This window comes from Staurois parvus, unplaced genomic scaffold (assembly GCF_062004578.1).
Source record: "Staurois parvus isolate SC_StPar_1 unplaced genomic scaffold, SC_StPar_1.0 ptg002753l, whole genome shotgun sequence".
NCBI lineage: Eukaryota > Metazoa > Chordata > Amphibia > Anura > Ranidae > Staurois > Staurois parvus.
Window position 1 is genome coordinate 3,203,655 of NW_028320549.1, and position 24,630 is coordinate 3,228,284.

General features: G+C 41.1%; 1 protein-coding gene across 3 annotated transcripts in view; it reads left to right on the top strand.

Moving 5' to 3' along the window:
• The window catches only part of ACOT11 (acyl-CoA thioesterase 11), a 103,226-nt gene that overhangs the window by 14,563 nt on the left and 64,033 nt on the right, over nucleotides 1-24,630 (top strand). For all 3 annotated transcript variants that reach the window (XM_089666571.1, XM_089666569.1, XM_089666570.1), the window contains exons 5-9: nucleotides 288-348; nucleotides 10,900-11,001; nucleotides 13,624-13,759; nucleotides 15,590-15,749; nucleotides 17,230-17,349. In XM_089666571.1, coding sequence (XP_089522697.1) covers nucleotides 288-348; nucleotides 10,900-11,001; nucleotides 13,624-13,759; nucleotides 15,590-15,749; nucleotides 17,230-17,349 — 579 coding nt within the window. The remainder of the gene's footprint in view (nucleotides 1-287; nucleotides 349-10,899; nucleotides 11,002-13,623; nucleotides 13,760-15,589; nucleotides 15,750-17,229; nucleotides 17,350-24,630) is intronic.

Consider the following 24,630-nt stretch of genomic DNA (forward strand, 5'->3'; position numbering starts at 1 on the left):
AAAACCACATTCATGCTTAGAATTGTATGCAATGGAGAAAAATTCTCCATCCTGCTCCTTTCGAATTTTCTCTTCATTATTGTCAAAAACGACTGTCAATTTGACCCCTTAACCAGTAGAAAATATAATGAATATTCTGAAAATCAAAATATTGAAACAAAATTCTACTGATATATAATCAGCTTAAGTTTTAAGCTGGCAAGTCTACTTTTGCCATTTTAAAAGATAAGCCCATCAACGAGCATATTTCAACCTAATTACAGTTTTTTTTTCTTTTTTTTTTTTAGCGTGGGACAAGTTGTTAACTTAAAGACAAAAGTGAACCGAGCTTTTAATTCTAGTATGGAGGTGTGTGTTTTATTTTATTATATTTATTTATTTTATGATATTTGTGTTGGAGACATCTCTGATGCATTTTGATAGCTGAGATGTCATCGTAGCTGAATTAATGATGTAGCATAGCAAGAATAGAGGTATTTTACATAGTTGCATAGTTAATCTGGTTGAAAAAAAGACCCAAGTCCATCCAGTTCAACCAACAGAAAGCTGGAGCTAAAGAAAAATTATACCAAAAATAAAATAAGTAGTATTGGAATGAAGTATTAATATTCAATGCACAAGTACAGCGCATAGTGTGGTGTCAGTGGTTTTCACATTGTCCCATTGTCTCCCTAAATAGCGTGTCACCTTGCCCCAGCAGGTTCAAGGCTTCTATGCTCCAGTGAACATGTCCATACCGATATCCATTCTCTTATCTTGCAAAGTGAACACACAAACTAAAAACAAATATTGGTGTAAATCAGGATTTCACTAATGTGTTTGCACCTTATTTTGGTTCACAGAAAGTTATATTGCATGGATCAGCTGAATTTGGTGTGTGTACTTTGTATTAAATATTTTTTCAGCAATTTTTACTAAAACAGTTCACATAGATGTATCAAAGCTATTAGAGTTGTTACTCCTCTGCATACAGAGCCTTGAAAAGGTATTCATACCCCTTGAAATTTTCCACATTTTGTCTTGTTACAACCAAAAACATAAATGTATTTTATTGAAATTTTATGTCAAAGACCAACAAAAAGTGGCACATAATTGTGAAGTGGAAGGAAAATGATAAATGGTTTTCAACATTTTTTTTTTTACAAATATCTGAAAAGTGTGGCGTGCATTTGTATTCAGCCCCCTCGAGTCAATACTTTGTAGAACCACCTTTCGCTGCAATTACAGCTGCAAGTCTTTTTTGGGGATGTCTCTACCAGCTTTGCACATCTAGTAAGTGAAATATTTGCCCATTCTTCTTTGCAAAATAGCTCAAGCTCTGTCAGATTGGATGGAGAGCGTCTGTAAACAGTAGTTTTGCCACAGATTCTCAGTTGGATTTAGGTCTGGACTATGACTGGGCCATTCTAATACATGAATATGCTTTGATCTAAACCAGTGGTCTCCAAACTGCAGCCCAGGGGCCAAATGTGGTCCTTTGCTTGCTTTTATCTGGCCCTTGGGGCACTATTTTCATCCACTGGTACCAACAATGGGGCATAATTCCCCCTACGGACACCAATGAATGGGCAGAATACTTCCCAAAGACACCAGTGATTGGGTACAATTCCTAACAATGACACCAATAATGGGGCCCAATGACACTAATAATGGGGCATACTTATTCCCAATGATACCAATGATGTGGCCCAATGACACCAATGATGCGGCACAATTCCATCCAATGACACCAATGATGGGGAGCTGTTTATTCCCACTGACAATGGGACCTTTCTACTCCCAATGGCCACAGGTCAGCCCCCCTTAAGTCTGAAGGACAGTAAACTGGCACTTTGTTTAGAAAGTTTGGAGACCCCCTGATCTTAATCATTTAATTTTAGCTTTGACTGTATGTTTAGGGTCATTGTCCTACTGGAAGGTGAACCTCCTCCCCAGTCTCAAGTCTTTTGCAGACTCTAACAGGTTTTCTTTTAAGATTGCCCTGTATTTGGCTCCATCCATCTTCCCATCAACTCTGACACCTTCCCTGTCTCTGCTGAAGAAAAGCATCCCCACAACATGATGCTGCCACCACCATGTTTCACAGTAAGGATGGTATGTTCAGGGTGATGTGCAGTGTTAGTTTTCCCCCACATATACTGTTTTGCTTTTAGTCCAAAAAGTTAAATTCTGGGCTCATCTGACCAGAGCACCTTCTTCCACATTTGTTGTGTCCCCCACATGGCTACTCACAAACTGCAAACGGGACTTCTTATGGCTTTCTTTCACCAATGGCCTTCTTCTTGCCACCCTTCCATAAAGGCCAGATTTGTGGAGTGCACAACTAATAGTTGTCCTGTAGACAGCTTCTCCCACCTGAGCTGTGGATCTCTGCAGCTCCTCCAGAGTTACCATGGGCCTCTTGGCTGCTTCTCTGATTAACGCTCTCCTTGTCCGGCCTGTCAGTTTAGGTGGACGGCCATGTCTTGGTAGGTTTTCAGTCGTGCCATACCCTTTCCATTTTCGAATGATAGATTGAACAATGCTCCGTGAGATGTTCAAAGCTTGGGATATTTTTTCATAATCTAACCCTGCTTTAAACACCTCCACAACTTTATCCCTGGTGTATTCGTTGGCTTTCATGATGCTGCTTGTTCACTAATGTTCTCTAACAAACCTCTTAGGGCTTCACAGAACAACTGTATGTATACTGAGATTAACCGTTTCAATACCGTGCAATTTTACACCTTCCTGCCCAGGCCATTTTTCAGGTTTCAGCGCTCTCACACTTTGAATGACAATTGCGCGGTCATACAACACTGTACCCAAACTAAAATTTTATCATTTTCTTCACACAACTAGAGCTTTCTCTTGGTGGTATTTAATCACCGCTGGGGTTTTTATTTTTTGCTAAATTAACAAAAAAAGACCAAAAATTTTGAAAAAGAAACACATTTTTCTTTGTTTCTGTTATAAAAGTTTACAAATAATTGTTCTTCATAAATTTAGGCCGAGATGTATTCTGCTACATGTCTTTGGTGAAAATAACTCAAATTAGGATGTATTTTTTAGTTTGTAGGAAGGTTATAGAGTTCACAAACTATGGTATAGATCTGAATATTGATCAATCCTGAAGTACTGACAGCCAATCTAATTTCTTGAGGTCCAAGAATGTCAGAACAGTACAGATATTCCACAAATGACCCCTTTTTGCAGAGTAGACAGTCCGACGTACTTCATAAGAGGCATGGCGAGTTTTTTGAAGTTGTATTTTTTTGTCATAATTTTTCGGAAAATGAAAAAATTAAAAAAATTATTTTCACTATTTTTTATTTTACATACTGTCACCAGTGCAGTACAGCATCATCATATAACTGGCATGGCGGTTAACAGGGACACTGACTGGTGACAGTATGAAAAAAAAAAATATATTTTTTTTTTTAATTTTTTTTAATTTTTTTTAATTTTTTTATTATATTTAATTTTATATTACTTTTTTTTTTTTTTTTTTAAGATTTTTTTTTCATATTTTACTATGACCAAAATAGTACAATGTTACCATAGTAACATTGTACTACTTTGGGGAAATGATCAGTATTTTTTTTTTTTTACACAATTTGCTTATAGCAAAGAATTACTTTGCTATAAGCAAGCATTTACCTGAATTAAATCGATTTAATTCAGCTTTTTTTTTTTTTTTTTTTGTGCTTAGCTGTGATTTGGTCACAGCTAATCACATGACATGTGCATGTGATTAGCTGTGACCATTCACAGCTAGGCACTAGTATACAATGGATGGCATCATGAATGAAGCCATCCATTGTATACAACTGTCATGTGACCTGCTGTCATTGGTCACAGCAGGTCACATGGTACCAGCAACGGGAGCCGGTACTCGGATCTGTCATCGGCCGTGTCCGAGGTGCACAGCCGGTGACAGATCGCACTGCTGCGCCGCTCTGCATTAGCGCAAACGGCGCATGTGCGGGAGCACGCCAAATGGCGTGCACCCAGAGTGAAGAGACACATCTGAAGCCGCCAAACGGCCATTGGCCGGGCGGCTAATGGTTAAATTACACACATTACTAATTAGGTGACTTCTGAAGGCAATTGGTTCCACTAGATTTTAGTTAGGGGTATCAGAGTAAAGGGGGCTGAATATAAATGCATGCCACACTTTTCAGATATTTTTTAAAATATTTGAAAACCATTTATCATTTTCCTTCCACTTTACAATTATTTGCCACTTTGTGTTGGTCTATCACATAAAATCCCAATAAAATACATTTATGTTTTTGGTTGTAACATGACAAAATGTGGAAACTTTCAAGGGGTAAGAATACTTTTTCAAGGCACTGTATATGTAAAATGTCAGCTTGAGCTATGGAACTCAGTGTAAACTAGGAATTTGTTAAGTAAACTTGGATGTAAGAAACATTAAGCACCATTTTCTAGCTGTAGACATAGTATAGTAGACGTGCACTGTTTGGCCACACAGTGATTTATGCAGATAGCAATAGCATTCGGCAATACATTTGAATAAAACAAATGTGTATATAATTTGCGACACCCAACTTAATTTCTGTGATAGCTGTAAGTATACTGTAGCAATAGAGGAATTCTCTTTGAGAAGGTGATTAATGATAAAGGGGGCTATTTTGTTAAAGGGCCCCATCGCACATAGTTTTCGACATACATTCTCTATAAGCATTTTTTTTCCAGCAATTTCAATGTAAAAAGTTATTTCACATAGATATATCCCTCTCTAACCGCATCCCGTCCGCCCTGTAGCAGAAATACTGCTACAGGGTGGCACGGGTGTGCAAAATCATGTGTGCAAAATCACTCCCCCCCCCCCCCCCCCAAATGACCCCTTTTTTGGAAAGTAGACACCCCAAAATATTTGCTGAGAGGCATGTTGAGTCAATAGAAGAATTTATTATTTTACCACAAGATTTTGGAAAATGACTAAAAAAAAATTTTTCTTTCTTACACAAAATTGTCACTAAAATGATTTATTGCTCACACATGCCATAAGTATATGAATGACCACCCAAAATGCATTCTGCTACTTCTCCCCAGTATGGAAATACCACATGTGAGACTTTTTGGCAGTCTAGCTGTGTGCAAGACCCCAAAATCCAATAAGCACCTTCAAGCTTTTAAAGGGCTTTATTTCCTCATTACACTTCCTGACTACCTTTCACAATTTCACAGGCCCTGAAATGCCAGAATAGCACCAAACCCCCCCAAATGACCCATTTTTGGAAAGTACACACCCCAAGGAATTTGACAACAAGCAAGGTGAGTATTTTCCAGATCTCATTTGTTGCCACAAGTTTTTGGAAAATGAAGAAAGCAAGCAAACATGTTTTTTCTTTTCTTTTTTTCTTTTTCAAAACCTTGTGAGAAAAAATTAGATCTGCAAAATACTTGTCATGCCTCTTTTTAAATTCCTTGGGGTGTCTACTTTCAGAAAAGAGGTAATTTGGGGGTGTTTGTACTATCCTGGTATTTTAGCACCTCAAGAAATGTGATAAGCATCAGAAAGTAAAAGCTGTGTAAATTTAATTATCTATACCATAGTTTGTAGATGCTAGAACTTTCACACAAAGCAATTAATATGCAGTTATTCAGATTTTGTTTACCAAAGACATGTAGCAAAATACATTTTTGCCTAGATTAGTTCCCTGCCATCAGAATATAATGATCAGTGTTGCTGGTTATGGTCAGAGGCACTGATCAAGCAATAAAAACCCAACTAGCTGGTTCAACAGAAGTCAATTAAGAGACTGACTTCTGTACAACCAGCCTGCCCATAGATGAACTGAAATTCAATTGGTCCTTGCCAAACCAGTCAAATTTTGATCCATCCATCCAGGGGCGGACTGACAACTCATGGAGCCCCCGGGCAATAGAGGATCATGGGGCCCCTGTGTCCTTGCCCACACTCAAAAAAGCCTATAAAAAAGGTACCAGGGGCATTTCATAGGTCCCCCTACTGACCTCGGGCAGTGCCCGAGTGCTCGAATGGTCAGTCCGCCCCTGATCTGTGGTCAGTTTAGGTGTAAATGAGACCTAACAAGTAACTTAGTGAATTGACATAATAGAGATATCAGTTTTCTCTAGGGATTGGATGGATATCTTATCTGATGTTGTCATGAACATCTAAAGCAAGCAATGAAGAATGAGAGTATTTGTGTGGTAGGTAGCAGAGGAAGATGTGATCAGCTGCGGGCAGCAAGCTTGTATAAATCAGTGGCAGGCTAACGGGCATCTGCAGCCGTCTGCATGTAATTGTACATAAAGGAAAGTTTGAGCAGCCCAGGACAAAAACAGTTTGCATCCAGGGCTGCTTATCTGTCCCTAACCTCATTAACTGTTTGAAGTGAGATTACATGTGGACAGCTGCGTGTCTTTGATTTGTACAGGTTCGCTGGCTGTGGCTGATTCAGTTTTGCTACCTGCTGCATAAATATGCTCAATCACCATGATTGTACTGTTCTTCACAGCCCTGTGAATGAGGCCTAAGGTGGAGCTGAACGCAAAAAAAAAGTAAAGATTTTCTGTGTTACGGGGAACATTTAGGGATGTTAATTCTGCCTAAGCAGTAGCCTGAAAATGTGCCTTTTGTCCTAAATTCCTGCAAAATAGCAGTGCACTTCCAGGTATGTGAGGGTGCCTAGGCTCCTAGCTGTGAGGTGCCTCATAGCTGTGTAACACCCTGCAGAAATACTGGCTGCAGGAAGGTAAATGGACACAAGATAGCAGTATTCTGCAGCTCAATTATACAGATTCTGTTGAAGAAAAGCTTTGTTGGACTTGTAGGCTGATAGCAGGAATTCATTGTTTAATATGATCTAACAAACTACATTTCCTATAAGAGCTAGCTAATGGCAGATAAATACAGAAGCTCGGGAACCAGAAGACGGGAAGTGGACAGTGAGAGTTGGAGGGCAGGTGTGCGGGGAAAGCTGTGCGGGACCCCAGAGATCCGGGCTGGGCCAGGCCGCTGAGAGTGAAGGAGTGAGATGGAATTGCTGACTGCCAACACCGCTGACAAACCAGACTGACAGGTGAACCAGAGTGTTGTCATCTGAAGTGCTCTGGGACAGAGGAATCAAGAGAATACAGGGCCCACCATCTGCAGAGAGATTATCTGCTTCCTGACTGCAGCCATAGATCGGGTGAGAGAGCTCCATAGCCCAAATTATCTAATTCACAAAAGATATTGCTAAACTCAGTTACTCCGTTCTCAGCTTTGTATTCTCCATCCTACAAGTTACAAGTGTTACGGCCTAGATTGTTTGGCCCATCTTGCCTTGCGGCCTACTAATCATTACACACTCTCAACATACTAAATCACAAGCCTACTGCAAAATCTGCACAAGGTGGGTCAATCTGCCTTGGTGCCTCAGACTCGGTTTACACAACTCATCAGGGCGTCTTCCCATTCTACTACAGAAGTGTGTTCTGCCTCCTCCCTATTTCTCCCAATCTCAGCATAACCTATGGTTTTGCCCAGAGAGTGTTAAAGGGACACCATCCTAATTCAGCATCACTTAAGGGAGCACCTTCCCTCACTTTATGTTCACATTCTTTGGGGAACTCCTAACCTTGCATCAAGAGAGATTTGAATTTTGATGTGCACCAACCAGGGCCCCATCAAGCTCGCAAAAGATTGAAAATTGCAGTTTAAAAGGACATTAATCCATCTTTTCACAGAGCTCTTTTTCTTTCAGAATTAAACCCAGCCACCATTACCTGAGGGCCCTATGTGAGTTGTTTGCTTCCCATTCTGCTCACTTGGGAGAAAACATCTCAGTTTTGAGGTTATGTTTGAATTCTGAATTGCAGGACATACAAAAGAACTGATTTCAGTGTGCTATGTTGCAACCCTTGTATGAGTTTATCAAGAGTGTTACCTGTCATTTCTTGCACATATTTTCTTATTGTGCTTAATTTTACTGTGCTCACCCTTTGAACTAAAAAAAATAATCAAAGTGTCTGTTCACTGTAACCTGTGTGTGAGTCTATTTCAGCATTTCTCAACCACGGTACCTTGAGGTTTCTTCAGGGGTGCCTTGGTAAAATGTCCAAAAATTGCCCAAAACTTGTATACAAGCCAGTGGGTGGAACAAGCCTGCCTTTTAGTTACACAAAGCCGCAGGTTTTCACTACGGGGACACAGGCACCATTACGACCTTCTAGCCACAGGCGTCCTGACAGCCAATAACATCACCAGTTGATAAGGAGGTTGTCAGCCGCCTGCACAGCATCCTAGTTTGATCATCTCCTGCCTCTCTCTCTGTCAGTGCTGGGGTCACATTAGCTCAGTGATGGAGAAAAAGTGAGCGAGAAGAGAAACATTGGAATACTAGTCAGTACCAGTGTGCAGAAGTGTATTTGCTTTGAAAGAATAAATCACCTCTAATGTTGGGTATCCTACATGTGTGGATGTTGCTGCGTTATACAAAACTATTAGAATTGTTTTTCATATTTTAGAATGGGGTGCCTCAAGACTGTCCATAATTTTAAAGGGTGCCTCGGCATTGTCCATAATTTTAAAGGGTGCCTTGACTGAAAAAAGGTTGTCAAAAACTGGTCTATTTTATGGTTGCAGCCAGAGGGTTTTTGTGACCAAAGGTTTAAGGTGGTGTCAGTAGGGGTTGGGCTTTCAAAGCAGGCTCAGGAAAGACGGGGAACCCAAAAATTACTTGGCGGCCCTCAAGGGGAGAGTGCTACAGCAATATATCTACATTGTAAACCTAGATACTGCTGCATGTGATTTCTAGACTCAGCAGATCCACAGTAAGATTTGGTAATGTTTCTATTGCACTGCTCACCGTTCTCTTTACTGGAGACGTTAACATGAGGAAGCAAAGGCCTGCCTCTACCAAGATGGCGGCCTCCACACAGAAACACATTATAGAAAAAGGCCTGGTAAGTCATTAATAGGAGAAGATCAGCTCCTGTGAGTTCACAGAAAACTGGAGCCTTCTGGCTGAAATAAAAAAAAATGTGAATACTTGTGAGCTACTATGGTAAAACGTGATTATGTTAATCAATTAGGTAAATGAATAAATAAACCCACCTGTGGTTCGCTGACACTCACACTAAGTCATAAAATAGTGCTATGTGACTCAAAATAATATATAAAAGTGCCGCGCTCCCATACAAATAAACTTTGAAATACCTTATATTAATAATTCCAAAGCGTAAATCAAAAGTTTGATGTATATCACATATACCACTCTATATTAAACAAATATATTTCTGTGCTGATTACCCTTTGTGAAAACAAAAATCAATATCAATGTACCCAAGTCCATATATAAATATAAGTGTACACAGAGTCCTCTTCCGATTAAATTCAACATAAGAAGTGCCACTCCCAAAATCCACGTGCAGTGTGATCTTAGTATGCGCTCACCTTGTGTTTTGCCTAAGATGATAGGCAAAAAACGCTTGTTGTCCTCATAGGACTGATGTAACCATATTCCTCCTGTGTAAAGATCCTCCAGATATAAAATGGACCGTTGTAATTATATATTATTCCACCTGGGGCCTCTCCAATCAATAAGTATGCTGTATAAAGGAAATGGATGGATGGATCTCTCCCTTTCCCCTCCAGGGGTCTCCCTCCACCTCTAAATAGCCTCTCTCCGATGTATCTCAGATGGGTATCATAGGAGAAAAACAGAAACCACGGTGCCTTATCCTTTTTAAAATGGTAATTTATTAATGGTCAATTTGCCACTCACATGATTACACTTTTCCATAAGCTAGTGAGAGCATAGCCTGCAGTATCTGCTATACTCGCCGTACTGATCCGAGACAACGTTGTAACGTCGGAGCCCCTCCCCTACGCATTGCGTCACCGGCTCACGTGACTTCATCAGGGGGATATGATTGCAATCATATCTTTTGTAAATGAGATCATTTGGGATATGGAGCTCTCTCACCCGATCTTTGGCTGCAGTCAGGAAACAGTCTCTCTGCAGATGGTGGGCCCCGTATTCTCTTGATTCCTCTGTCCCAGAGCACTTCGGATGACAACACTCTGGTTCACCTGTCAGTCTGGTTTGTCAGCGGTGTTGCAATCATACCCCCCTGATGAAGTCTTGTGACCCGGTGACGCAACGCGTAGGGGAGGGGCTCTGACATCACAACGTTGTCTTGGATCAGTACGGCGAGTATAGCAGATACTGCAGGCTATGCTCTCACTAGCTTATGGAAAAGTGTAATCATGTGAGTGGCAAATTGACCATTAATAAATTACCATTTTAAAAAGGATAAGGCACCATGGTTTCTGTTTTTCTTCTATGATACCCATCTGAGATACATCGGAGAGAGGATATTTAGAGGTGGAGGGAGACCCCTGGAGGGGAAAAGGGAGAGATCCATCCATCCATTTCCTTTAATTACAACAGTCAATTTTATATCTGGAGGATCTTTACACAGGAGGAATATGGTTACATCAGTCCTATGAGGACAACAAGCGTTTTTTGCCTATCATCTTAGGCAAAACACAAGGTGAGCGCATACTAAGATCACACTGCACGTGGATTTTGGGAGTGGCACTTCTTATGTTGAATTTAATCGGAAGAGGACTCTGTGTACACTTATATTTATATATGGACTTGGGTACATTGATATTGATTTCTGTTTTCACAAAGGGTAATCAGCACAGAAATATATTTGTTTAATATAGAGTGGTATATGTGAATACATCAAAATTTTGATTTACGTTTTGGAATTATTAATATAAGGTATTTCAAATTTTATTTGTATGGGAGCGCGGCACTTTTATATATTATTTTGGAGCCTTCTGGCTGCCATTTTTTTTTTTTTTTTTTTGAGCAGAACTTGCAAAGTTCAGTTCCTCCTTTTAACCTCTGTGTAATTGTGTCTCTCCAGGTCGGAATCCAAGTTACCTCAGAAGATCTGTGTAGTGGTAAAGAGTGGAAAGTGTGTCAGGCATTTGCCACATTTGTAGCACAACCACAAGGCAATGTAAAAGTGAGCGAATGTTATTATGTCACAATATCACCAATGTGAATTTAGATATAAATGATTATATGGATAAAGTCCATTACATTTAGAGGTGTGTTGTGGTCTGCCATTGTCTACATGGGCCCTTTTTTTGCTTACAGACCATTGTGGCCACACAGCGGGGCCCGATCACAGCAAGGAGGGAGGCTCACTGTCAACACAACTTGCTCTTCTGTCTTTCCCCGCTGGCACTAGCTGTGTTAGTTACTGACAACTTGTCACCAGTGTGACAAATATTTAGAAAACCAGTATTCCCTGTTCACACAGCATGCTTCTGTACAACAACTCACCACCCAGAAGCAATGTCTGACAGTGCAGAGGCGGTGCAGGAGTGAACAGGCAAGGCTAGTTCCCTGCGTCTCCTCCTGGATGCAATAAAAAGTGTATATATCAGGCCAGCATTTCTCATCCTATTTTTTTTTTTTTTTTTTTTTTTTTTAGTCTCCATTGACACTTGACGTGTGACTTTGGACATTATAGCCACATGACAAATAGCAGCCCATTCTTTTCAATGGCATCCATTCAAATCGGTTTGACTAAGGCCTCCTGTGCACTGCAGTTGAAAAAGTTCCATACAGCATTTTTTTTGTATTTGTTTTTACTAAGGTAAAATGTAGCCCATTATTTACAATGTGCCTTTGCACACAGGTGCGTAAATAAGTGTCCTGCGTATTCCACCGTGAGAAGAAAATAGGAAAATCTGCATTTTTGGTCAGTAATTTCTGCTGCATGCAAGCAAATCAGCGTGAATATGTGCATATGAGCATAAATATTAATGAATTTTCCCTAAGAATGTATTGAGTGTGCAATTGTGCAAACACACAAATATGCGCGAAAATGCGCAAATCAAGGACCTGCAGTTATGTTTAAAAAAAAAAAAGCAGATACGGAAACATCAGTACCATGTGCAAGAGGCCTTAAAGTCACAGAGATTTTGAAAATATGCCTGCACTACTTTGATCCAACTTTACATTCTCTAGACCAAAGTCCATCAAAAGTCACACCAAAAGTCATGCTCCAAAGTCACACTGGAAATCCTGCAACTTTGGAGATGTGCTAATGTGAATGGAGCCTCAAAGTATGCAGAATCCCAAGATACCCCATTCATGAGCTGTATTTATTGGGCTGAAGGACACTGACCTCTGCCGGGAATGAGGATGTCACCCTCTCTTTGGCATCACATGGGGAGTCCACCCTTCACATCAGTATTCCCCCTGCAAATCAGAGTCTTCGCTTTTATATGAGGCTTCCCACCATGTTGACATGAGTCCCCCCTCCTTTTTACATGAGTCCCCCTTCCTTTCACATGGTGTCCCCACCCCGTTGACATGTGAATCCACCCCTCTTTTCATACGAGTTCCCACCCCACATAAGAGCCCCCTCTCTTTTCGCACGACAGCCCCCTCTCTTTTCACATAAGACCCTCCTCCCCTCTTTTCACAGAGTACCACATCTTTATACCTGAGAGTCCCCCCTCCATACACATCAGAGTTTGCCCCTTTCATGTGTGAGTCTGCCCCTGTCATATAAGAGCCCTCAGTTGCTTCTTCACAAATGGGGTCCTACATTCAAATCTTCAACATGGCTGTGGTATCATGGCAGAAGGTAGGAGAAATGATGCTGTGTATCCTGGTCAGTACCCCTGAAATTAATGATGTGGTGTGGCCAATAGTGGCAGGGCACTGTGCAGCCATACTGAATTTGTATTACTAGGGCTGGGCATTGCCCCCCCCCCCCCGACCCTTTCCCTTTCCTTCATAGTTTTTAGAGGTAGAGCGTGCAACTAAAATCTGAGGGGGGGGAGTGCAGAGTCCCCCCAGTACCCCCCTAGATCTGGCCCTGCCACACACTGTCTAATACCTTCTATTGAACAAAGAAAAGTAAATAGTTTTTCTACTGAATGGAAAGTTTCTTTTTTCATGTTTTGTATGTTTATGTAAAGTTTAAATGCACCACAATGACAGAAGAATGACAATATCCCGCCTTTGGTGGTTGGTGGCTGTGAGATTTTTCCACATACTGTATGTGGACCTGGTCACCAAACACTTCCAAACCAATGTCCATGTTTCATCACCCTTTAAACCTATTAACAGAAACATTTGTGGGAATGTTTATGAACATATACATGGTGTTATCTGGTTATTGTCCATAGTTGGTAAAGCAAAGTCCAAAGTGCGTAGCACAAGTGACTTATCACCCAACTGTATTGTATAACATGAGGGAAAGTACCAAATTCCGCAGTAAGTACATCAAGATACTGTTTAGTATTTTTCCCAATAGTTCATTTTTCTTTATAGGGATTTCAGTGTTTGTACTTTTCGGCCTCAAGCCCCCTGACACTAAACCCTCCATGTAATTCCAGAGAATTAGGCAGGAGGATGTGAAGTTCCTTTTTAAAATAAATAATTACATCTTGGCTGGGAGCTTCATCATTTCAAGATTCTAATGGTGAATGGGTAGATCTAGATCACACTGCTGTCTGCATGATATGCCCATCATAATTCATCCTCATTTATGGTAGAGATCAAAGTGCTGCATATGCAACAGCAAATCCAAATTTCATTTGGGATGTTCTGATGTTATGCACAGGTGAAGCTGAAGCCTTTGACCCCGCTTACCGAAGAGGAGCAGCTGGAACACAGTATTGCTGCTGAGAGACGCCGCATGAGATTGGTCCATACTGACAACATCAAGGACCTGTTGACCAGGAGCACCCTCCAAGACGGTAAATACCTGCTACTCTGTAGTGTGACCCGCCTACCATGCAGATGTGCCTGTTGCTATATCGCCATACAAATCTAATTATCATTGGAGAACACATTTTACAAAGCAGTCAACAGGCTTTTAATTGGGTTAGATGGGGTTTGCATTTCTATTCAAGTCTTTGAGAATTTATAGCCATCTTGAAGCAGGTTAGAAGGAAGTTTCCTGCAAGTCAAATGCACCTGTCACTAAATTCTGAGTGATCTTAAATGTCGTTCAAACTGATGCCATCCATACAAGGCCCTTAGGGTCCCATCGACACAGGCCCTTAGGGTGCTGGTCATATAGGAATCAAACCTGGACTGATGCAACAATCAAGAGGGGGTTGACTGTGTAGGTCGTCTTCCCTTGGGGTTGCTAATGTGTGCCCATTGAAACAGAAAATTCCCAAGTGTTTGGAACTTTTTTGCAAAATTGGGACCCAATCCATCCCTTTTATTGTTAGCTATGAATGTGTTCAATTTTCTTAGCAGTTAAATCAAAGAGGTGATCCTGGTGGGTTACAGTGCTTTCAAGAATAGACTTGTCTCCTTGCTGTGAGACATCTTGCTGTCCTAAGAGCCAGCTCTCTCTGGGCACCATGCCTGATATGCTTGAGATCCCTTTTCCATAGAATGTTCAGTTTTTTAGTTAAGCCATAGACAGGTTAGAACCAGCCGGGATTTGAACCGTGTATGGGCAGGCTGAATGTACTCAAGTTGATCAATTGATCAACTTGGGTACAACCAGCCTTCCGAATTTTACATGCGATTATCGCTAGTGGCTGGTATAGCAATATACCATATAGCCGCTATCAATCAGTCTTTTCCCAGCAGGGACAGCTCCCCCCTGCTCCCCCATGGGGAGAACACAATGGCTCAGCAGGGGGGAATCCCCTGTCAACACTGTCAGTGTTGATGGGGAATTGAGCCAATTTCTTTCCTACAACTCCATGTATGGCCTGCCTTAGGTCTTCAGGTCTTTCCTCAACCCCTCCAATTACTTGCGTTTTTGGGATTGGTGTGCAGAATGTGATAACACATGTGCATAACCAATTTGTACCCACATACTAGAGCCAATTTGGACCGGAGCCAATTATCCTACCAGCAAACTCTATGCTGAATATGTCCTTGCTGAAAATCAAACCGAGGACCGCAGTGCTGCAAGGCATAACCACTAAGCCAGCATTTTTTCAGTCACGGCACCCTTCAAAGGTATGCACAATCTCAAAGCACCCCAGTCTAAAAAGTTGAAAAAAAGTTACTTATCAATGGGAAATCTGAGACTGGGACATATAACCATCTTGATGAAAGGAACATCACATCAGAGCCCCCCATCTTGTCAGAGGTCCCACCTATACATGAGCCCCTGAGACCCCCATCACGGAACCCTCCAAGGACACTGTCCCTTCCCCATGTCAGAGCCCTACCTTTTTGGCTCCAAGGTAGGTAAATGCCGCTTGCCCTGGGTCAGTCATGCATTACCATGGTGCGGTCAAGCCAACCAACTTAACCATGGCAATGTATGATGCCGTGTGTCCTGGTCCTTGAGTGTTCTTGGTTGTTATGGTACTGCAAGCCAGCCCGATGATAAATGAAGCAAAGAGAAAAGCAGCACAGGATTCAGGAAGTACACTCCCAGTGACCCTGTAAACCACTCTCTGGATTCTAGCTGTAGGAAACTACATCGAACTTAGATTAGGGTCAATTGGATGGACACAGTTACTGCATAGTATTAGTAGGTCACCGATCACATGGAATTTCTCTTGAAGCCACATTTGATAAAGGTGAGTGCATGTGTACCTGTCTTGCAGAACACAGTCAAGAACAAGAAAAGAATGGAGAGTTCCTGGCTCAGAAAACCCGTGTGGAGAGTGTGGAGCTGGTGCTGCCTCCTCATGCCAACCATCAGGGGAACACGTTTGGTGGGCAGATAATGGCCTGGATGGAGAATATTGCCACAATAGCTGCCAGGTACAGTGTGTGTGTGTGTATGTATATATGTATGTGTGTGTGTGTATGTATGTATGTGTGTGTATATATATATATATATACACACGCACATTCACACATTCATACGTATGCTTAAAGTGAATATTTGCGACAGTCCAAAGCAGTATTCTAGCAAATTGTGAATTTGTTACACCAAGGCCTCTCGCGCTGTTTACAGGTATCAAACGGGCCTCACTTATTTTATATCTGATCAGTAATCACTAAGGCATGTCTTTTATAAAAACTTTGCATAACTGTTTTTCCATTGATACAGCATGTAAATTTGTTCTGTGTGAATGGGGCAGAACTGAATGTTCTTATGTGATCTTCTCTGCAGATTAAATGTTATTCATTGGTAAAACTCCTAGATTGTAAGCTCGAAAGAGCAGGGCCCTTGAACCCCTCGTGTTTTGTTTTGTTACTGTATTGTCTCATGTTCTGTCCCCCACTATAATGTACAGCGCTGAGCAAACCTTTTACCGCTATATAAATACTGTATAATAATAATAATAAAACTTTGGCAAGAACTATCGCATTATGGCCACTAGATGGCACAGAGTATTATTTGAATTAAATATGCTCCTCAGCTCCATCTACTGGCCATAATATGCTATTTTTGCCATTCACACTTTTTTCAAGGAATAACATTCAATCTGCGCAGAATATAGCTTGAGAACATTTGATTTTGTCCCATTCGCACAGAATGAATTTACATGCACTTTTGACAGACAAGCAGCTAGGCAAAGTTTTTAAAAATACACCTCATAGAGTATGGCAACAGTTGGCTGTAAATACAATTTTCGACAATTTAAATTGCATTAAAATCCTATCTTTTACACATATTGTTTTTGTCAGTACTGATTCATGCATTCCACAGCCTAACTACTCTTACCAAAAGAGCCCCTTTCTATAAAGATAGTAGAGTTCCATTTCTCAGGCTGTTTTCCAGATGTACGTTGTATGTTAGGGCAAAAAAATCAATTCATACACATTTCCCCATGTTTTATCACTAAACACAATGCAAGTACAGAAAAATGCCTCTTGATCCTACCAGAGATCCAGCGAGCTCCTAAATTCCTGTTTAAAGCTTACATAACAGATTCTGCTGCATTGAAATCCCAAGCAGTGTTATCAGCCCTGCCCGGTTCTTCCCTGTGGACTACAGATCACCTCCACCTATGTTAAGGAGATTAGGGTGGTGGTACTGAAGTCCAACAAAAAAAGAACTGGTAGGGGCTGACAATGCTGTTTGGGAGTTTAAAGGGGAATTCTGTATCAGCTGAAGCAGGAAGATAGGAGCCCATTGGATTTCTGGCAGATCAACAGGTATTTTCTGTACTTTCTGTAACATTTGTACTTTTTTTTTTTTTCCCCAAAACGATTTAACCTGCCCAATCTTTATACACAATAAATATTGTATAATAATAATAATAATTTCTTATTTTCTTTTTGACTTGCACAGCCGGCTTTGTCATGCCCATCCAACTCTGAAGGTAATTGAGATGTTCCATTTTCGGGGACCCTCTCAGGTTGGAGACCGGCTGATTCTAAAGGCTATTGTGAATAATGCCTTCAAAGACAGGTCAGTACGTGAGTGGAGGCAAGTGGGAAGTTGTGTCTAATATCCAAATCAACTTGCAGACAAAACTGTTAAATGTAGTTTAATTTTGTACATTAAAAGAAAAGTTACAGTGATATTTACATTAACAAACAGCGAATAATTAAATTAAAGAGACCCTGTCTCCAACTTAAAAATGGCATGTAAAAAGCGCAAAAAAATCAAGTACTTTAAATACTTACTTGCAGCATTTTCATCAATTATTTTTCATTCATTTACAGTGCGCTATTGAACTTGTTACAAAAATGTACTTTTTCAGAAAGAGACTATTCCCCAGCACAGCCAGACCCCTCCTTTACATCATAGCCCTCTCCTCTTTCAGTGGGTATTTAAATCCTGTCTGTGCTGGCCAAGCTCCTCACCTCCTTACATAACCCTTTTATATAGCAGCTGAGGAAGGAGTGAAAGGGAATACACTTGAGTGACAGCTTTGAGGCTGTTGACATCACTTCCAAGATGGCAGCGCCCAGCATCTGTCTCTGGCCTCTTGGATGTCCACACAAGGTTTTTACATGTAAATAACAAGCCTAAAATATGTTAAATTTACATGTAATCCTAAGAGAAGATTGTTGTTGAAATGAATGGTCTGCTGACAGGGTTTTTTTTTTTCTTAATATGCCAGAAAACCTCATATTCACGATGGGAAGCTATACTATAATAGTATTTAGCTATGTAAAGATAAACATAACATCTGATAACACTGGACAAAGAGATCCACAGTAAGCCAATGTTTCTGCTAAATACCATCATCAAACCATTTGCAGTTTTTGAATATGGCTTGTGCTATGAACAGGTCTTGCACATACCAATTTTCTACACTACTATGGCTTTATTGTAGCTGTTTTGTATGTTCTCCACCATCTTTTCCAGGAACTAGTACACAAATTCCCATTCCTTTAAACCCTATACTGGATTACAGGGCTGCCAGCTGCCCTTCCTTTAAGCAGCCTAACATTGGTACTAGACTAGGTAAACATAGCTAAGACAGCCTTCAAAGTTGGTTAAAAAAAAGAGTGTTTGATAAAAACACAAGCTATACATATATGTAGTTGTGAAATTAAGTGGAGTGGAGCATCCACCTTGTGTTGTGGAAAAAGAGATATTACATGCCCAGATATATTCCCCATAGAGGCAGACTGTTGGTGCTTTGGCTACTCATCTTCCTGAATAATTATCTTTATTATAAGGAGTAAGATGTACAGATAAAATAGCCTATGCGTTTCGGCGATCAGCCTTAATTATAGCCATTGTGTTGTCTGTAGCATTCATTTATTTCTAAAGTCAACAATTTTGTTGATATTGAATGGGGTGGTTTCCCCTAACCTTAGCCCTCATCTAATACTTAAGCTGGTCATACATGGATTGAATTCTGTCTGTTTCCTGCTGAAACGGCCAAAACTTGATCCATGGGCGGCCTTGCCAGCACCAACTGCCTCGAAGAAGCTGGGCGGAAGTTGTCTTCAAAACAGTGAATGCAACCAATCAGCTGCAGTCACTGTTTGGGTATACCAACAGCCCTGTTTGCCAGCTGTCAGAACACAATAGCCTACAGGGAGATTCCTCCATCCAAATTGTTTAGAATCTGGTCATTTTCCTTTGTTTGGTTCATAGGTTGAACAAAAAAAAATCTATGCTTGTATAGCTAGCATAACTTGTACCAGCATACTGGAGTGGTGAGGGGTCATAACATTTATATTGCTTATATGGTGTAGGAGCAAAGAAAATAGAGTACACCGGCCTAGTGCAACACCTTCTTACACCTTTAACTTGTTAACAATGTATTAAAATACTCACAAAAGAGTTAAAATCATAGGCATTTGTCAAATCCTAGATACAGACTCCCTTCACATCTTACTAAAAAATAGAATGGTTGGGGGAATTCAATAAACATGACGGTACCCAACCCTAAAATGTAGGTGGGTGTCACCACAAGAAATAACTAGTAGAAAAAGAAACCATGGAAACCACGACACCACTAGGGCTACCTCATACAAATGTAGTGCTACCCTCAAGGGCCGCTGTATTTTTGCCCAGGTTTCCCTCTTTCTTCGTCCTGCAGCCAAGCACAAAGCATTTTTCACAGCCAGGTACACACACTTTTTCGCTCGTTGTCTTCAATGACCAGTCTAGGGAATGTTGTTTTGGAGTTTTATTGTAGAACTGGGGATAGGGATGGAGAATTCAGTAGGAATTCCACTGAAGACATCTAGCTTATCTCTTAATTTAGCACTTTTGATGACCTGGCTGAAAGTAGATAGCAGACTTGCTCTTTTAATTGCAGCAGCAAGTAGTTTAGAAGTGAGCAAAGTCCCTTTAGCAGTAGTAGTAGTTACAGGGCTGAGCTCATCAGGTTCAAGCCAGTTACGACAGACTGCGGCAGCCCAAAGGTAATGTAACTGAACAAAGTCCTTTGCAGTAGCAACAATTGGAGAAGCTCTTCAGAACACTAGCCAATGTTCCCTTTCCTTTTCAGACCCACACTGACTATCAAGCACCAAGGGGGTAGCAAGTGCATTAGTCCTCTAATTCCTCAATGTCAGTACTCACAAGGCCCAAGGACAGACTGTTGGCCTCCTTCCAGTCTTCTCAGTGAAACCCTCCAGTGGTACCAGACAGAGCTTTGGCAGACAGCTCCCTTCTGTCAGCATACTGTAGAACCAGGGTCACTCTCTCTAACTTCAGGCCCTCAGGTCAATCACCTGAGGCCTGCATGGCAGCCAGTGCCAGGCAAGGCAAGCCTGCCTCCAGCCTAGCTTGGTTCTCCTGGGAAAGACGCTAAACCCAATTGCCCACAGAACATAAATTCCACTCCTAGCATGCAATGGGACTGCCCTCCTCTGCAGTTGGCAAGGGCTATATCCATATTCATGCTGTTCATTTGTCTAGCCCCTACCCATGTTCTGAAAGGCTCTTATAGCTTCCTGAAGGTGGGCAGAACTCATACAAACTCAAACAGCACTGGAGCATCATGAGCAGACCTAACTAATCCATCACAGCACTCTGTTAAGCAGAGAACCCAATTAGATGTTCCTAACCGTCCCTCTGTGAGACAGAGAAACACAGCTATGCTTACCCGAACTATACAAATCCTAGCACCTACCTAGGAGGGTGCTACACAAAATGAATTTAAAGCAGTAAAAAATACAGAAATGTACTCACGCTTGATGTATAGTCCAGTCTAAGCCTGCATGATCCCACGAATGATTGTCCCCAAATATTCCCTTCTAAAAACCGCCTAATAAGACACACCATATGGCCCACCACCTTGACATCTTCCATGGCTAAATGTAAGGACAGAAGGCCTCTCCAACATTGACAGCAAATGATAATCTCTATAAAGAGGATAGCTAATGCATTTTAAAATCTCTGAGGAACATAATACAAGGAAATAAACAGGCGTAAAGCTCTTTCATATGCTAAAGATAATTATTGAGAGGTTATAAAATAAATTAAATTATCGTATCACCCAATATTTCGTCTCCATTCAGTAGCCAAAAAGGCATGCAAAAAGGAGAATTTGTGAAAAGAAATTCACAGAAAAGCGGCTACATTATGAACAGAATGTGACACTCAGAAAAATTTCCAAAAATTATGCTTTATTACACTTATAAATATGACATATGGGCAGTCGCCCTGGTTTACCATCACCTCAGTATGAGACAATACACACAGACCTAAAACCATTAAAATAACACCAAGACCGGTCTAAATGCATGTGCAGCAGAGAAAATGACTACAAGAGTCTAATGTCCCTGAGACACAGACACATAGGTGAACACTTCCCAAAGGAGGTGTATCCAAAAATTATACCATAGGTATACCATAATACATATTATAATATTAGAATTCGGCAATTGCCATAATGGTTATATCCCAAACAGGGAATCCAAAAATTATACTATGGATATGGATATCACATGTATGCAATTCAGCAAGCACAATATGCGTCAAAAGGAGAACAATATGCCACAGGCCTGTATAAAAAAAGACAAAAATGTCATATGTATAATGCAATACATTCCTGTGCCGGCACAAGTGGTTGGGGCCCATTCATCTGTATCAACAGCTGTTTCTTAGAGCTCTTAGATGAGAATATGCGCCATTTATTCCCAGGATGGAAGAAAGGATGCAAAATGCAGCACTCTGCTTGAAATGGTTTCTTCACCATTACATGTGGACTATACACCACTTTCTGTAGGAAAAACAAGACACATCCCAAAAGATCTTCTGCCTGTTGAAATGCATGTGGTATGTCTTGTTTCCCATAAAAAGCACCATGATGTCCCCATCCTGTAGTAAAACAGACAATATGTGGAAGAGTCACTGACAGAGCTTACACTCTATGTAGGATATATAGGTCATATAATGACAGAGGACCATATATCTAATGTCCTGTAACAGTCCACTCACCACCTGTGCACTGGATAATAGGAACGGAAAAGATGTCCTTCATAGGTATTGCCATACAAGGCCAAAGAGGCCAAGGAACCACCGCTGACATCCGCCGATATACCGCGGGTTCCAGCCCCTTCTTGGCGCCTGTGCTGCTTAGGCTTGCCTCATGGCATGTGAAGATGGCTTCCTCCTAATGGGTCAGCGTGCGTTCCACCTAGTGCGCATGACCGGAAGTGACGTATCTGACGTATGACGTCAACGCGTTTCGCCGATGGGCGTATCTCACTCAGCTTCGTCAGGACCAATGCTAATGTAAAGCTCTTTCAGCCCAGTTTCTCTGTCTCCCTCAATACTTGAGCATTGACATTTGTCTATATTTTATAGTGTAGAAGCTCTGAATCCTGTAGAGGTATGTTATATAGTAGTATTTGGTATAAAGATCCTAAAGGCTTCATCAACCGGGTTATCCTACTGGACCTTCAAAGGAGATTATTAAAAAGGCTGAGAGTGCCACAAAAGTTTTTCACAGTTCATAAGAAGTTTTATTGCACAAACTTTTTGTGGATTAAAACTTCTTATGGACTGCAGAAACTAGTGTGGTAATCTCATCCTTTTAATTTATTAAGTTCATTTGTATTTGTCTTTGCCACCCACTGGGCAGATTTACCCTCTCCAATTGTCCTGGTGATCTTTGTCACTGATTAAGAACGTGAAGGTAAATTCAAAATGTTACAGTTCTCAAAGAAAAAGGAATAGAGGGGACACTCATCTAAGATGGGATTTCCCCTCACTTTAGAGAGATTTCCTCTAACTTCCTATTGTGTCTCCAGGGCAGAAAGTAAATGGAAATCTCCTTACTGGAACACATACTGTACTACACGGTTTATTATTCCAACCAAAAAATGGCTTTAGATACATTTAGGGGTAAATAAAATTGGGTAACCGCTTTTTTAAAACACCTCAATTTGTCTGAAAACTAGCCAATTGGCATCCTGATGAGTAGGGATGAGCTCAGGTGTGTTTTGGATCCTAGTAAAAGCTGTCACTGTGCCCCACCAATCATAGGCAGCAACCACTCATCTATGTACCTCTTTTATATATGTGGCTGTGGGGTAAGAAATACCTCAACTGTTTGATTGGCAGAGATCAGTTACAGCTTCCTGGCGGGAAGTGGGTTCAGTCTAGTCTCTGAACACGCCCGAGCTCATCCGTACTGATGAGTAGCATGCCTTCCCTTCATTTCCATCTCATATTAGTTCATTTCTGACCCTCTGAAAGAGAAAGCAAGCCAATAGGCAGATGTCCTCTCCACAATGTCCACTGGATTCAAGAGGATAGGTCCATAGGGTAAGTCAATATGGTTCCTCAAGTTTTAGCACAACCGCAGGGGCGGACTGACAACTCATGGGGCCCCCGGGCAATAGGGGATCATGGGGCCCCTATGTCCTTGCCCAAACTCAAAAAAGCCTATGAAAAAGGTACCAGGGGCATCTCATGGTGCCCCCTACTGACCCCGGGCCCTCGGGCAGTGCCCGAGTTTCCAAATGGTCAGTCCGCCCCTGCACAAGAGTTATGTTATTTTTGTAAGTTTGTTTTTTTACACCAGTGTTGCTAGTTCCACATTTTAAAAAACACTTCACTGGAGGACAGATGACAAATTTCTCTTGATCTGGCAGCCCTGGCTCATATTTGATTGTGAGGTTTGCTGCTCCCCTCTTGGGGTTTACCAGTGGAGTAGATTATTATGACCTATACTTCCCTGTGGCAAATCTCCTCCCTCCTTCTCCCTGTTCCCTCTCTTTCATTCTCCCCCACTTTTTTTTCTCCTTCTCTGCTACTTCACTTTTTTCTGCCTTTTACTTTTAGGGGATGATCCCCCCCACTGTCACTGGTGTTGATATCCTAGTGGAGAACAACATCCGCTTTTTAATGTAGCAATAAAATACGGCGGGGCAGGGTTCTCTCACGTTTGGCGGTAGCGAACAGGGACTGGACAGTCCTCATATTTTCCGCTTTCTTTTTAGTGCATGTGACCTTAATCATACGGGTCTTGGGCTAGGGTGCATGACTTTTACCAGTTTATACTACCATGCCTTATGAAGCTAATTCTATTTTGTGTAGCATTGTCCCCTGATCTCTACACGTTGTTATACCACTGTTGACCAAACTTGTTGGTTTATGGACCCCTGCGTGAGTTTCCACTTTGACTTTGTTCCTTTTTCTATGATTTTATTATTACCGTACTTGCCAAATCTTTTTTTTTATGTACTGGTCTTGGATATCTGGTACCAGAAAAACACTTTACTATCCCATAGCAAGTATCTGGATATCAGCTTTGAAATTAAATGATTTATGGCAATCAGTAACAAGTTAACATTCAACAGTGCAGTCTATTCAGACCTACTGAAGTAGCACATTCCGTACCTACTCTAGGTTGCTGTACACCAATTCTCTTTGCTTCATCCTATTTAATGCACCCCTATATGTTGGTTTCCCTGACATCACCTCTGCAGTTGCGTGATCGGATTGTAACCCATCCTCATTGTTTGTAACAATTGTGCTTTTATCTGGCTCTTACCAGTTTGTAGAAAGTTTTATAATGCTGAGTATTCTGCTTCAGAACCTGAAGAACTGCTGTATTGTCTGCACAAGACAAACACAAAGGACAGGGCTTTGGAACCTGATCTGCGGAAGTTTAATTTGCTTTAGAAAGCAAAGATTTCAACATGAACCTGCACAGGTGTGAGTTTCTGTCCAGGTTGTGCAAGCTATCGGTTTACAAATTCAAGGACTGCAAAACAGTGTTTTCTAAGACATACTGTAATGGAAGACATCTTTGAGGAACATAAA